Raw genomic sequence first — 15,601 nt, 5'->3', positions numbered from 1 at the left:
AGAGTAGAATTTTTGTGCTGAATACATTAGACGTTTTCATGACATAAATATTACCCACTACGGCCATATGTTATGTGGAAAAACTAATATAAGAACGAAACAAACTATCACAATGTCTAAGTGGAAGTGGATTATATTTCCATAAAATAACATTTAAGTTTATATAATTCAGTGGGTCTATCTAATTTGATATAATTTCACTGCTGTGTGCCCGTGGAGAAAAAAAATCAGTCATTAGGAATTACAAGATATTTTTGTATGTTATTTTTTCTTTTTGTATTTTAAAGAATTTAAATGTGCAGAAATCTGAAATTTGTGCTTCTACTGGTAAGTCAAAAGGCTACAGAAAGCAAGTCAGCAACAAGGTAAAAATTTAGAGGTTAAAAAAGTAGAAGTACAAAAAGAGAGATTCCTTTTAATTTTGCTGTGCACTATTTTACAGTTTCATCGAGCAATGCAACGTAACACTTGTTAAGAACCCCCTGCTGTGCTGAGCTGGAGTCATACAGATGACTAAGACACAGTTCTTACCCTCAAAGAGTTTGTCATTACCAGGAGGAACTCTCTTATCCTTTGCCCTCGAGTAGCCCACGGATGCCTGGATGCTGTCAGTCTGATACACAGGGCGGGAAGCTCTCCGGCTCACCTCCCCGTTCTCCCTCTCCTGCTCTCAACCAAGACGGGCACTAGCTCGTTTTACCTCTTGATTATTGTAATGTGTGCCTGACTGACCTCCTGCCCCTCACTTCTTTCTTTGCCTCATTAAACCGTACTTTAACCATCCTGGTTTCTTATGAATATATTAATACAAAAAAAAAAAACTAGCCATGGAGAGATCTGGCGATTCAAGCACTGCTAAGCAAGCAGATTTTCCCTGGCAAGGAGAGATACTGAAAATGTGAATAATGAACCACTCGCACCAGAAACATAAAGCATGATGATGTTAGCTTAATTAAAATAAAGATTCATGGACCCCATCCCAAACTGACTGAAAGAGATAAGGCCTAAGAAACCACATTGTAACACATTTTCTAGATGATTCTTATTTACTAAAAATTCTAACCACCAATGATTTACAGGATAAAATCCATTCTTTATCCTATTATTCAAACCATCTGTAAACTGACATCAGCCTAACTAAAGGAACTAAACCTAACTAAGCAGCTAAATATTTCATAGTTAGATAGAAATTCAAACTCATATGGCCTCTTTCCAACTTAGAGAAAGTGTGAGCCTAAAAAGTTAGTAGATGACCTGCTCAAGGGAGGTTTGGCCTCACTTTAGGCCACATGTTTGCCAAGAGACAGTAGAGAAACGCAAACAGAAAGCCAATTCTTGTGAGGCCATTCATTAGCTGGGTGATTTTTTCCCTCTCTTCCACTCACTGCAGCATCCAAGCCTACATTCGGACAGAGTCTGGTGTGGGAGAGCCGCCACATCTACAGGAAAGCCCCATTATGCTAATTAACCTGGACACACTACTTATTACTTTAAGTGGTACCATTGTCTAAATAAAGTATCAAATACAAAAGCTGAGTTAGTGGTCCCTAAGAGTAGTCCTGATAAGCAAACTTCCTGCCAATCTGCTTAAGAACCCCTGAAAGGTATGAAGTCACTTCAAGAAAGAACAGAGGGATCTAAGGTCACTGGAAGCTGAGAATCTGCTTTTGACATTAAAGCATTCATAAAATAACTATAACACTGCTAACTGTATCACCATTCATTCACTCTATTGAAGGACAACCACTGTGTCATGAAATTAGAGTATCATAGATTCCAAAAATGAACCTTGAAAAAAAGACGTTATCCAAATTTTAAGAATGAAGGAAATGAGTACAGACAGATCTCCGTGCTCAAAGCTCATTCATCACGTAGCTGGCAGAGCAAGACTCCGCCCAAGGACGTACGTGTCTCTCTCACTTTCCCTTTCGCCCATTCACATAGGCAGTTGCCAACGTTAACCAAGGGACATGTGCTAGAGGAAGACACTTGTGACATTCGCTATAGAGAATGCTAAAGAATACAATACAGCCATTACCAATTTTAGTGGTAAAGGGACATTAATTAAAGAAAAATAAATTTGGAACATTTTAAGGAGCAATTTTTTTTCTAGAGGTTAAGAGTGTATTTGTCTTTTTTCTATTATGGCACTTTATTATTATTTAATCTACTTCCCATTCTAAAAGTCCTAGGGGATAATGTACTTGTCTTCATCTTCATTTCTTCTGTGCTTCTGTTTGTCCACTCTCCCTTTATATTATAATCCTCTCTTCTTATAGCAGGTGTATTGCTGCTCACCAATGCAAATGAATGGCAAAAACTGTCTTCACGTCTAAAACATGCTCCTCCTGCAAGCTGAGAGAGAGTGACCAAATTCATGTGTGACAGGAGGCTGATGCTAGTTTCTTATGGAATTAGCGGAATTTTATTTTTAAAAAAATTTTCCCAGCTTCACTGACGTATGATTGACAAATAAAAATTGTATATATTTAGGGTATACAAGGTGGTGTTTTGATATATGTATATATTGTGAAATAATTACCACAATCAAGCTAATTAACAGCCATTAACAACTCACATAGTTACATTTTTTGTATGTTGAAAACACTCAATAGCTACTCTCTTAGCAAATTTCAAGTATATAATACATTATTAATAAATGTGGTCACCACGCTATACATTAATCTCCAGTACTTATTCATATTATAACTGAAAGGTTGTATCTTTTGACCAATATCTTCATTTTTCCCCCACCCCTATCCCCTGGTAACCAAAATTCTACTCTCTGTCACTGTGAGCTTGACTATTTTTGTAGATTTCACATATACGTGAGATCATGTATTATTTGTCTGGTTTATTTCACGGAGCATAATGCCCTAAAGGTTCATCCATGCTGTTTTAAATGGTACAATTTTCTCCTTTTTAAAGATTGAATAATATTCCATTATATATATTTTAAGTAAAGATATAATATAAATATTTATATTTTTTTCACATTTTCTTTAGCCATTCATCTGTTGACAGGTAGCACATAGGTTATTTTCATACCATGGCTATTGTGAATTAGCACAATTTTAGATGAAATAGTGCTGTTGCTAAAACTGCTGCATTTGGCCCTTCTAAGTTCATGACTTCAGCACTTGCGTGAAATAGCTGGACAGGTCTGTAACAAGACTTTAAGGTAGATTCATCATAACTGAAACATAATTGAATTATTGCATTTTCGTACAGTTTATTTTAAATAGGAATTCAAAATATCATCATGTATCAAGAAGGAAAAATGTTTTGCCATGTTTATATTTGTAGAGCCATAAAACCATATTTTCTCATAAAACCATACATAGTCAAGGCAATTGCATTTCTTAACCCTGATATTCCTCTTCTCTACTTCTGGAACTCAATTGTCTTCTACTCTGGATCTCAAGATGACTGTCGATGCTTATTCATTTGTACAACAAATGTTTGAGGACCTATGAGCACTCAGCTTTGTTCTGTGAGAGAAAAAAATATAGTAGACATCAATCCTGTTTTCATTGGGATTGATAGTCATTTGGAGATCTATATATATTTAACTATCAGTGTATACCAAAAATAATCATGACAAGTGATATTTACAATAAACTGTGCAAGAGACTTAAAAAACGAAACATATTTCCTGCCGGCCTTTTAGGTTTATTTCACAAAGGTGATAGCATTTGCCCTGGCCATTAACAGGTAAGTACAATTGGAACAGGCATAAATCAGTAGGGCTGGATGTTGGGTGAGAAAAATGAGCACGAATACAGACATTGAGAATTACGGCTTGCCTGCGTTCACGCTATAGGGAAGTAGAAAAATAGATTGGGGCTGCTCTACAACAATCATGAATTTAAGGAATCTGGAATTTATTCATTAGGTGGCAAAAGGCAGCAAAGATTTCTGAACTGGAGATCAGACCATGACTCAGGAAGTCAAATCCTGCTAGTGTGTGAGCCAGATTAGAAGGATCAGGTACTGAAGGCAAAGAGACTGGGGAGGAGTGCGTTGTAACTGTAGGAGCCTGGAGGGACAGCAGGAGAGGAGCTAGACAGATGGGACAGTTATTTCAGATGGAGAATGAATAGAATTTTGCAACTGATTATGGGAAGAACTAAGGGGAGAAAGAGTTAGAGATGTTTCAGATGTCCCGACTAAAGGTCTGGTAGCAATGTTGACGCCAATAACAGTGACACAGATGTCTGAAGAAGCAGGTTTATAACCTGTCCCTACCCTCAATTCTAGCCAGGCACAATTCCAGAGGAGCATGCATGTAAATGCCATTGATTTCAAAAGCTGATTAGTCACAAGGCATTTGTATTCTAGGTACTCTGACAATCCTTAAAACTTTAGCAGGTGCTCCAAATATTTATTGCCTTCAAGGAGCTAACTTTGAGTATTTATTGTCTCATTAGCCTCTGGGTTCTCAAGAAATTCCTCAACTGCCAACTTAGTGGAAAAGCCATGTTGCCAGGCCAAAGTTTAATAATATATATTAGTCCTTTTCCTCTGGTTCAAAAACCGAAGCAGAAAACAAAAGTTCATATGTATTTTTGGCCATATCAAAAAATGCTCAATGTTTTTATTTTATAATGACATGATATATAAGTAATGTCCCCTAATTTGTATAATTTTATCTAACTCAGCATCTCTATGAAGTAGGCAATCTAATTATCACATGAGATTTTTAATCAGTAAGTAAGTAGTGCATATTTAATGCAGTCTCTTTCAACTTGTGAAAATATAAAACTCTGCTGAGGCTTTCTTTGTTATTTTCTTGACACTATCTGTTATGAGAATAAATTACCATCAATGTGTAAAGTGCTTGGAATAGGACAATGGACTAGGTAGACAAGAAATCATTCTAAACACACAGATATCGATACATAGGTAGTTAAATAGATATAGTTGGATTTTGAAAAGTTTCATGAAGGAAATTAAAGCAGGCGGAGGGAATAAGCCCAGGCGGTGGTTGTGAAGGGTGCTATGTGGGCAGAGAACTAAAGGAGAAGAAGGGAGCAGCCGTGCAGCTTTTCTGGAACAGAAATTTCCAGAAAGAAGGAAGAGCAAAGGTGAAGGTCTTGAAGTGGCAGTCTGCGTTTCAGTAAAGGGTGATGACTCCGGAGCACGGTGGCAAGGAGGGCACGGCGGGCTGCACAGGAAGGAGGCTGGGACAAGCAGAGAGCAGTGGGCCATTGTGAGGGCTCAGGGCTTCACCAAGTAGACAGGAAGCCATTGGAAGGTTTTGAGAAAAGAAGTCAAGCAATTTGCTGTGTTTTAAAAAAATCTTCCTAACTCTGAGTTGAAAACAGGCTGAAGGGGGCAAGGGATGAAAAAGAAAGATAATTCAAGAGGCTACTGTAGTAATCCAGATAAGAGGTGACAGTGACTCAGTCCAGAGAATTAGCAGAATTCATGAGAAATGCCCAGGCCCTGGCTCCACCACGAAGGCAGCATCTGCAGCTGAGGGATCGGATGTGGGCGGGGAGAGACAGAGAGGGCTCCGGAACACTTCCATGGGCTCTGTCTGACCAGCTGGAATGGGGGAGCTTCCATTTCCTGTGCTAGGGAGCGGTCAGGGCAACCCTTCCAGGGCGGGAGGAGTCATTTCTGCAAGTACATACTAAAGTAAGTCTCACTCTATGTGGACTTAGGTGTATGTCAAGACACATGATCTTATTTTTATAAAACTTTACCTGACAACTTATTAAGCATCCCATTCAATGCCAAAAATATTCTAAGCATTTTGAATATGCACACAGAATCTGTTTTTTAATCATTTCACTGATACTCTATGCATAAGAATATTTTACTAAGATAACTACTAGATTAAATCATTCACTTATTTAATATATATTTATTGAATGACGAATATGTCCCAAGCACTATCAAATGCATTCAGAATTCCATGACAAGCAAAAAGAGATGGGCCTCATCACCTCTTGGCGCTTGCAGCCCAGTGAGGTACGTGTCTAACAGAGAACAAACGGACACTTGCAAAGGCGGTGCCCTTGCAACGCCCACTGGAGAGAGCGGCCTGCACAGAACGCTTCCTTTGGGAAACGGCCACTGAGCTCATACATGCACCCTGAGCTGAGCATTTAGTGTATTCCAGGCAGGCAGAGCAACACGTACTTGTGTCCCGGACGGGAAAGACACACGGTGCATTCAGAACTCGGGGAACTCCAGCGTGGCTGCCCGCCGAGACTGCCAGGGGGCACAGCACGAAGTGCGGCTGGAGAGATCAGGTGGGAAGAGGCGATGCAGAGGCAGCACAGAAGTGAGCCGAGCGGAGTTACGTTGGCTAGAGGAACTCCTCCACAGTTCCGGCATAGCATGTAATGAACGACATGGGCTTTGGAGCTGGACAGACTTGGCTTTGAACGCGTACTTGGGCACTTATTAGCTGGGTAAGCTCTGGCAGTCACCGTCTCTAAAATAAAGCTAATATTATTGCCTTCCTTCTTTAGGTGGGAGCAGAAGTCTTTGGCCTCGATGTGCTAAGCCAGTGCAAAGTTCTCCTCAGTAAATCTCCAGATTTAGCAAGGTCAGAGGATGGTCACAGGATTATGTTATCTAACTCAGCATCTCTATGAAGTAGGCAATCTAATTATCACATGAGATTTTTAATCTTTAAAATTATTATTTCCCTGATAATTTATATATTTTAAAATATTTAAGATCTGGAGATAAAGTTTAGTAAAACTATTACCAATAATAGAGGTTATTTTACTTTGGGTTGGAATCCACAAAGAGGACCGATTACTTGTAGATCTAAAGGAAAAAGCGTGTGTGTGTGTGTGTGTGTGTGTGTACACACATATATGTTTATTTATATACCACAATAATCTAAAACACCACTAAGTGTACAAAATGACAACTTTTGTTATTTGCAATGAATTACATCACAGAATTATGTCTAAAAGCACTTCACCAGAAAATACAGATAAAGATATATAGGTACAAACCACCTTTCAAGCCAAAACTAATAAAGATTGCTTTCTAGCAACTCCCATGCAACTTCCTAGTGCACCCTGACTTAGCAAGCACAAGGGTCTGCCCGTCTGTCACGCGGCAGGGCTGCTCACGGTGCGGCCTGTGCCTGCTCCCACTGGGCGAACTGGCCTTGTTGCCGATTTGCATCCACGTGAGTAGCCGGTGCTGGAATGTAAACCAGCTACGTTGCGAAGCACACAGTTACGTTCCGCTGACTTTCTTTTTTCAAGACTTTTCCAGTGAAGGAAGAAATGTGCTACATTCTGGCATAGCTCCCTATCTCACCACAGACCACATTTGAGCAGTAAGAGCATTTAGTGAGCAGTTAATGAGAAACACAAATTTAATGGAGAGAACTTTAGTGCATACACTAAAGTAAATTCTAGACGGGTTAAAGTGTTAAGTAGCGAGCTCCAGAGAGAAAATACAAAACTAAAAAACCTGTGTTTCCCTAATTTTAGAGTAAGAATGCACTTATAACTGCAAAAAGCTACAGAATAAATAATAAAGTATGAAATTTGACTACTAAAAAGTCTACAGGCCATAAACATTAAACATAAGATTAAATTAACTATTAGAATTAGGAAAATCTTTACACTATATTTGGTCAAAAGAGAATGTCCTTAATATCAAAAGAACTGAAAAATGAAATCTCTAATAGTTTCAGTTTCCTCATCTGTAAAATGACAATGATAACAATACTTTGCTCGATTTTGTGAGGTTGAATTAGATATGTATTTGAATTAGCTACAGTAATAATGCCTCCTAATAAAAGAACACATTGCTTTTCTTATTAGATAGCCTTTGGCAACCTAATATAAAATACAAGATTTTAAAACTTTAAAAATATTGTGTAATTATACAGTTAAGAGTTAAGAAGTTAGGGTAGTCCAAAACTGGCACATTCCAAAGAAAGGTTTGGTCCTTCCCTGGCTCTTGGGAGGTGACCTCTGAGCCCCTGGAACGTCCTGCCAAGGTATCTTTGACAAGAATATCTTTGTTTAGTTGTGGACTTGTACCATGATGTATTTTTGCTAACAATATAATTTATGGTGGGACTTAGGACCAGACTGACCTCTGGAGGGGACAGAGATTGAAGGTTTGCTTTGTGGGAAGTCATCCAAGCTTTACTGGAGTGACCAAACCCCAGTAAAAACCCTGAATACCAAGGTTAGCTGGTTGCCAATAATTTGTGCATATTTTCACACATTTTTATTGGGAGAAGCAAGCATTGTCTGCATAAGTCCACTGGGACGCAATAACTGGAAGCTTGAGCCTGGTGTCTCACAGACTCTGCCCACGCAACATTTTCCCTTGGTGATTTCAGTCTATATCCTTTCAAGGTAATAAACTGTAACTGGGAGTAAGACAGCTTTGCTGGGTTTTGTAAGCTCTCTGCTAGCAAATCAATTAACCTGAGAGTGGTCTTTGGAATCCCACCCTGCCAGCAGAGTAATCTAATCACAATTAATACATTAATGAATTATGTCCTAAAATCAAAATAAAACTCCAGAACCCATTTATATTTCATGAGTATATATTAATTTGGTACTATCAATAAACATTGCCTTGTCAAAAATTGTGGTTACAAAGAAATTAATAACTCCCTTGAGCGTTTGTTTAGAAAGGAAAATAATTTTGAAAGGGAATCAAAAATTGTTGGTTTAAATAATTTATTTCCTCTGGCTTACTATAGATTTTAACTTACATTTTTAATTGTATATAAAATTATTTTTAAATTGATAATTTCCCAAAGGAAAAAGATCAATAATTTTCTGCTGACATTGTTTTAGATTCCTTTGCAATAGTAACAGAAGGATTTTTTGTTCTCTTCAATTACTCAAATCCTCACCCCCAAGAGTCACTTTTTATTACCTAGTAACCCATATTGATTTTTCCAGCTATACGTGGAGTTGTTCTGGGAATTTCTAGAAATCAAATTTAAGTCAACAAATATAAATACACTCATCTAAAATCAGTTTAGAAAACTTTCATGTATCAGTATAAAAGCATTCACAAAAAGTTTAAATAAAATCATTCTGCCATTCTAAAACTGTGGGTTACAGAATAATTGTACGATGATATAGTTTGTTGTTAGTTTCTAGTAACAGTTTCCACTTAATATAATTTAACCAAAAAGGAAAGAAATACAAACAGCAGGAAAAAAAATAAGATTTAAGTTTCTTAAGTAGCTGACTCAATCATACCTCTAAGTAAAAGGGCTCTGCTTGGCGTGTGTGGGTGCCCGAGTGCACACACAGGCGACCTGCAGATATGATTGTCTAACATCTATAGGAACTGTCCCCATCTGAGAACCTATGAGTATATGAACATTTTTTTATATTTCCTTTTTCATCATTCTTCTTATATTGTGCCTTACACTGGGGGATGATGATGTAATTTTCTTTTTTTTTTTTTTTAATAAAAGTGACTTACTCTGACTGCTATTGTCTTTCACTCTCTTGTATCAAGGAAACACTAGCCTCTACTTTTGTAACAAATATTGCTTATTGCTCAGGAGAATTTTTAGTAACTGAGTAGTTCAACATATATCACATGTTCTGGCCTTAATCCATCAAGCATTACACATACCTTTGGCACATCTCTATTGATTTTGGGTACAGCTCTATAAAAGTCAAATAAAATAATATTTTAGTACCATTTTAGCCATTCCAACTTGAGCTCCTGGTCACAAACCAGTATTTCTACTACATAAAGCTGAAGTGGCCTTTCCTTAAATTATCTCATTTAGTTTTTGGTTTAAATAGTTGTTGCTTCTTGATCAAGACTTTAGTTTTTAACAAATTAATTTGTATCATGTTTGGTTCCTTTAACTGTTGTTTCTTCTACATCTTAGAATACAACAGAGACTGAAGAAATTACTGTTGCATATCTATTTTTAAACATATGTTTAGACATATACTTTTTAAAGTAAACCCTCTGCTATTCAAGGTACTTGACAAAATTATTTAATGTCTTCCTACGAAAATATGCTCAGATGGCTTATCAATCAAGCTGTTAATGCATAGCTAAAGAGTACAAATTATGATTAGTCAGAAATTTGTATTTATTTTATAGGAATTGGATTTATGATTTGTTTGCATTTATCTTCTTAAAATTGTTTATTAATAACTTTTTCTTGCCTCTAAACATTATTCTCAGCATTTTCCCTTCAATGATGCCCATGGTTTATCATATAGTATGAGTAAACTGAAAATACCTTTTAATTATTAAAATTATATTGGAAATAAGAATCTAAACTCTATCATTTCTGGAGTTCAATATGAAACAGTTTATTGCATGGCATACTTTCCCTAAAGGATGATTTTAAAATATATATTTCTTTTTTTCTTTTTTTAAGTAACTAACTAACTCTTTATATTCTTGATTAGCAGCTGAAGACTGAAGGTCCACACTGGAGGATGGAAAGGGCAGCGGACCCGTGGGCGACACTGGTTGGACTGTGCGGGGCCACTTAACTGGGGTGTGTTTCAACCAACTGTGGATCAAAAATACAGTATCTGCAGGCTGCAAAACCTACATATAAAGAAGGCAAACTTTTAATATATTTGAGTCCTTCAGGGCCAACTGCTGGACTGGAGTACTTGCGGATTTGGGTACACATGGGAATCCTGGGACCAAGCTCTCCCTCCCCCCATATTCCGAGAGATGACTGTATTTCTACATGTTTAAAAACAGTGACATCACACATCAATCACTTGAAAATTAGTAAGAGTAGATTTGGTGTTCTCACCACAAAAAAAAAGTATGCAAGGTAAGGTATATGTTAATTAGCTTGATTTAGTCATTCCAAAATTTATATACATCTCAAAACAACATGTTATACATAAAAAATATACACATTTTTTGGTCAATTAAAAAAAGTTTTAAAAATCAATCACTGCTGATAATGCCCTATTTCTTGGAGCGGATTATGGATACACTGCTATATTCAATATTTGATAATTCATTGAGCTGTATAATTATGATTTGATCATTTGTGTTTACTTGAATAATGTTTTTTAATCAAACACTGTCCTGTCCTACATAATTGTTTCTTCTAAGCTTTCTTCTACCAGTCAAATTCAACTGTTAACTCAGCTTTACTCACTTGCCTACAGAGTCCAAAATACAATGAAAAGGAAGTGAGCTGGGCACATCACACCAGAGTGCCGCAGCCCGTGACGAGCTGGGCACCTGGGTGCATTGCCCACGTACAGGGCACACACGCTGCTCCTCAGCTCCAAGGAATGGTTGCACATGGGGCTGGGGGTCAAGTGTTGCCACGTCTGCAAATTTGAATTTTTATGCCCAATTTAGGCTTTTTTAATGTTGGTAACCAATTCAGTTTCTTAAACACTGAAGGAAAGGCTAAATTTGTCTTTGACCAAAGAGGCCTCCATAAAGATCAACGCCCTGAGAAGGACTTCACTAAATCTGAGTCCAGTGAAAATGCTTTCATTGTAGTGCTGGTACACTAGCAATTAGGGAAAATTAAGTCTGATTTCCCAACTCGTGTCCTTTCTATTTTAATAAACTTCCTGAAAATATATGCATAACTTTTATGCAATTTGAATTACAAATGAATTTCATAACAAAGTTATTATCCCCATTTTACTGATGAGGAATCTAAGGCACAAAAATACCAGCTAATGTTGAAATTTGGAACAGTGAATGTAACCTGAGTTGAATGGCTTGAGTTCAAACCCCTTGCTCCAGCAATTACCACTTTTATAACTTTGGGAGGATAAATTAACATCTCTATACTGCAGTTTTCTTTCCTGTAAAATAGGCACTCTAACACCACATCACAGAATTACTGTGAAGATGCAGAAAGCACTTAGAAGTGTGTCTGGACATAGTAAGTGCTATATAAGTTTGCTATTGCTAATTATTATTGCTATTATTAATATTATTGATAAAATGAGAATTAGAAAGTAACTAACTCCTTGGTTTTTGTATTAAACGAACTAATCTATGTAAAGTTCTTAGAACTGTGCCTGAGACATAGTTAATATTCAATACATGTTAATTATGAGTCTAATTTAATTTTCTTTCAAGTACATTTCACCTAAACCATGCAGGCTAATTCCTTTACTCTGTGCCTGGTAATAACAAACATAGGTACCATTATAGACTGGAAGTATTTTCAGTTGTACCAAGTGAATGTTTAAAAAATAGATAGCATTATAACCTCATGGTTATTGAAATATTTATATTGTTTAAAAATGTACAGTGTAGGCCGGGCGCGGTGGCTCACGCCTGTAATCCTAGCACTCTGGGAGGCCGAGGCGGGTGGATCGCTCAAGGTCAGGAGTTCGAGACCAGCCTGAGCAAGAGCGAGACCCCGTCTCTACTAAAAATAGAAAAAAATTATATGGACAACTAAAAATATATATATAGAAAAATTAGCCGGGCATAGTGGCGCATGCCTGTAGTCCCAGCTACTCGGGAGGCTGAGGCAGGAGGATCGCTTGAGCCCAGGAGTTTGAGGTTGCTGTGAGCTAGGCTGACGCCACGGCACTCACTCTAGCCTGGGCAACAAAGTGAGACTCTGTCTCAAAAAAAAAAAAAAAAAAAATGTACAGTGTAATCAATCATGCACTCTGTAATGACTGTCTTGCTGGTTTTAATGATGTAGTAAGATTTTATTCAAAGAATCAGCAATGGTTACAACATTCAGAACTCTTTAAAATTAGATGGTCGTCTTCATCTCTTCTTGTTTCCTTAATTTTTCAAAAACTTGAAGCTCAAAGAAAATAATCAAAATATGTTCATGTATTTCAATAACTCAAATTACAAATGTACATGCTAAAATATTTAACATAGCCATGGTTTTTACTTACTTGTGACCCATTTCATGAGCAATTGTAAATGCAAGATTCAGGCCATTGTCTTCAGCAATAATACATTTTCTCTTTTCACTACACATTCCACTCAAGTAAGCTATACCTGGAAAACACAAACTTTAATTATCATATGTTTGAATGAACATGTAAATATTTATACTACATATTAATAGTAGGAATGAAAATGACAGTTGTCTCCACTAAAATATGTCAATATTAAACTGTGAAATTTAGCTCCAATAAATGAAATTTTAGGGGAAAATATATATGTATAAGTTAATAAACTGTTAATATTCTTTTTGATACCATATTTTAGGTGAAATTATTTTACCAATTATCCACTTCACAAAAGTCATACTATATGAATATATTTTGTAAATACTACTTTTAATTGTAATATTAGACAAATGACTAATCACAACTTAGAAAATATAAATATAAAAAAGTGACGATTATGTTAAATATTTCCAATTCTTAAGAACTTAATTTCACAGAAATACTATAAAGTAAAATAAACTACATATAAGACAGTCTTGAGCTTATATTTATATTTGAAGTTAATAAAATTTTGAAATTTTATTTATGAAATACCATATTAACTAATATGAAATAGAACCAGGAGTGGTATTTGAAAAATTGAAGTGGTTTTCTTTGAAAATTTATTGACTAATAAGATTGTCTATCTGCAGTGTATATATTGAAATATTATTTAATATAAATAATTTCAGCAAGATATTTGGTCTTTTGGTTTAAATTATCAGTAAAGATGGCAATGTCTAAAATCACTAGTATTCTTTAGTCAGAAATTTATATACTATTTTACTAATTAAGATATATGCTTGAAAAAGATCATTTAACAAAATAACTTATAATATTCCAAGCATATGTTTTAATGATATTTTCAAATAACAAAACTTAATTATAATATCTATTATTTTAGATATATTATATATTCTATAATTCCCATATCCCTAGAAAGTAAATTTTAAGCTCTTTTTATAGATGAAGTAAGTTAGGCATAGACAGGTAAAATGATTTGCCAAAGATTACATAACTACTAAAAATGATAAAATGAGGATTTGATTTCACCTATGAATCCACCTGCCAGATGTTTATTTTGTTTCTGAAAACAATTTAATGCAGAGCTTGCCCTAATTAAAGATTGTTAGCTGATTGCTTATGACTTTTTTTTCTCTCTCCAGAAACAAAAACTAGTGACCAGAAATAATTAAATTTAAATAAAAGAATAAATCACCTTGTCTATGTTTTAGACAGTTAGAAGACTCATGGAGGAATATGAACTGATGTAGTGAAAGTCATACGCTAAATGACAGGAAAGGGAATTCTGATGAGAAGAGAATTTATGAGCATGGTGGAACCCCAGACAGGCTCAAGACTGAGGCACACAAGGTCTAGGGAAAGGCATTGCAGGAGGGTTGAAAATAGAGATTAGTTGAAAATATATCTGAAACGCTCAACAATTCCTTTAAACCTTCATGTAGAATGTCAAGGCCTGGTCTCCACAGGCCTATTGGGAAAATAGAGACAACCTTTAAACAAAATGTAGTATAAATGTGGATTTTAGAAATATAACTCTAAGAAGAAACAGCCAAAAGATGAAACACACGTACAGATGTAATTTTTTCTACATATTTATAAATTAAAATAGATTTTATAGAAATTTCACATTTACATATAGGTGAAATGACTTCTTAATGAGTGGATGGGTGGATAGACGGATAGATGCACTGGCAGACGGTAAGTCCAACTACATCTGGCTTATTAAGGCAAGTGAAATTATTCCAGGGTTAAATCAAGACAAAGTAGGACAGAAAGATGAACAGACAGGGTTGGGGAAGGAAGAAGAGGAGGGGAGAAGGAGAAAACTGTATTACTTTAGTTCCATTAAACAACAAATGAGATAAAATTTTTTGATCTAAAATTAAAAGATAATGTGGATTTTAGGAAAGCTGAGTCATGTATTTATTAGTACAACAAAAAGTGGAAAACAAAGATTCAGGGATAATTGATCTTGTGTCATACTGGAAAGGAAAGAAAGAAGGACGGAAGAAAAGAGGGAGGATGGAAAAAAAAGTATCTCCTCTTCATAGGGTATTAACACACTAAAAAAACTGCTTTGAGCATTTGGAAATAAAAAACAATAATAATTTGAGATTAAATGTCCCCCCAAAATGCTAAATTTGAGCTCACTATAATTAGCATGTTGGTGATCATTTTTCAATACAAAATTTCCCTTAGGATTCTCATATAGCTCATTACTTTTTTTCACCACAACTAAAATAGTCCCGCCAAGCTGTTCAGATTTAAAACTCAGCTGACATGGGTTATCATCATGTCACATACCTGTTTGCCACATGGACCAGTAGGTAGTAAATTTAGTCACTTTAATGAGCTTTACATTTCTCCTCCTGTACTCATTCAAATGTCACTATTCCCACATAAAAATATTATTGCCATTTGCTTCCAATTCCTATCTCTTCTATATATTTCTAGTCTTACTGCATTGGCTAGGATTTCCAACATGCTATTGAAATATATGGGTAGTAATGAGCGGATTATTTTTCCTTCTGACTTCAATAGGAATGTTGACAGTTTCACTGCTGCATATGGTGTTTATGGTAGGATTTTCACAGATAGAGCTTATTACCTTAAAAAAATTACTTTCTGGTATTTTCCTGCCTGAGTGAAAAAGGAGGCAACATCATCTAATACATGGGTCA

At 35.9% G+C, this 15,601-nt stretch overlaps 1 protein-coding gene across 1 annotated transcript in view; it reads right to left on the bottom strand.

Moving 5' to 3' along the window:
* The window catches only part of ADAMTS19 (ADAM metallopeptidase with thrombospondin type 1 motif 19), a 223,565-nt gene that overhangs the window by 103,278 nt on the left and 104,686 nt on the right, over nt 1–15,601 (bottom strand). The window contains exon 8 of the mRNA XM_069492515.1: nt 12,858–12,963. Within this exon, the coding sequence (XP_069348616.1) occupies nt 12,858–12,963 (106 nt within the window). The remainder of the gene's footprint in view (nt 1–12,857; nt 12,964–15,601) is intronic.

Source organism: Eulemur rufifrons, chromosome 17 (genome assembly GCF_041146395.1).
Source record: "Eulemur rufifrons isolate Redbay chromosome 17, OSU_ERuf_1, whole genome shotgun sequence".
In the NCBI taxonomy this organism is placed as follows: Eukaryota; Metazoa; Chordata; class Mammalia; order Primates; family Lemuridae; genus Eulemur; species Eulemur rufifrons.
The sequence above is the reverse complement of the archived record's forward strand: the minus strand, read 5'-3'. Positions and strand labels throughout refer to the sequence as shown.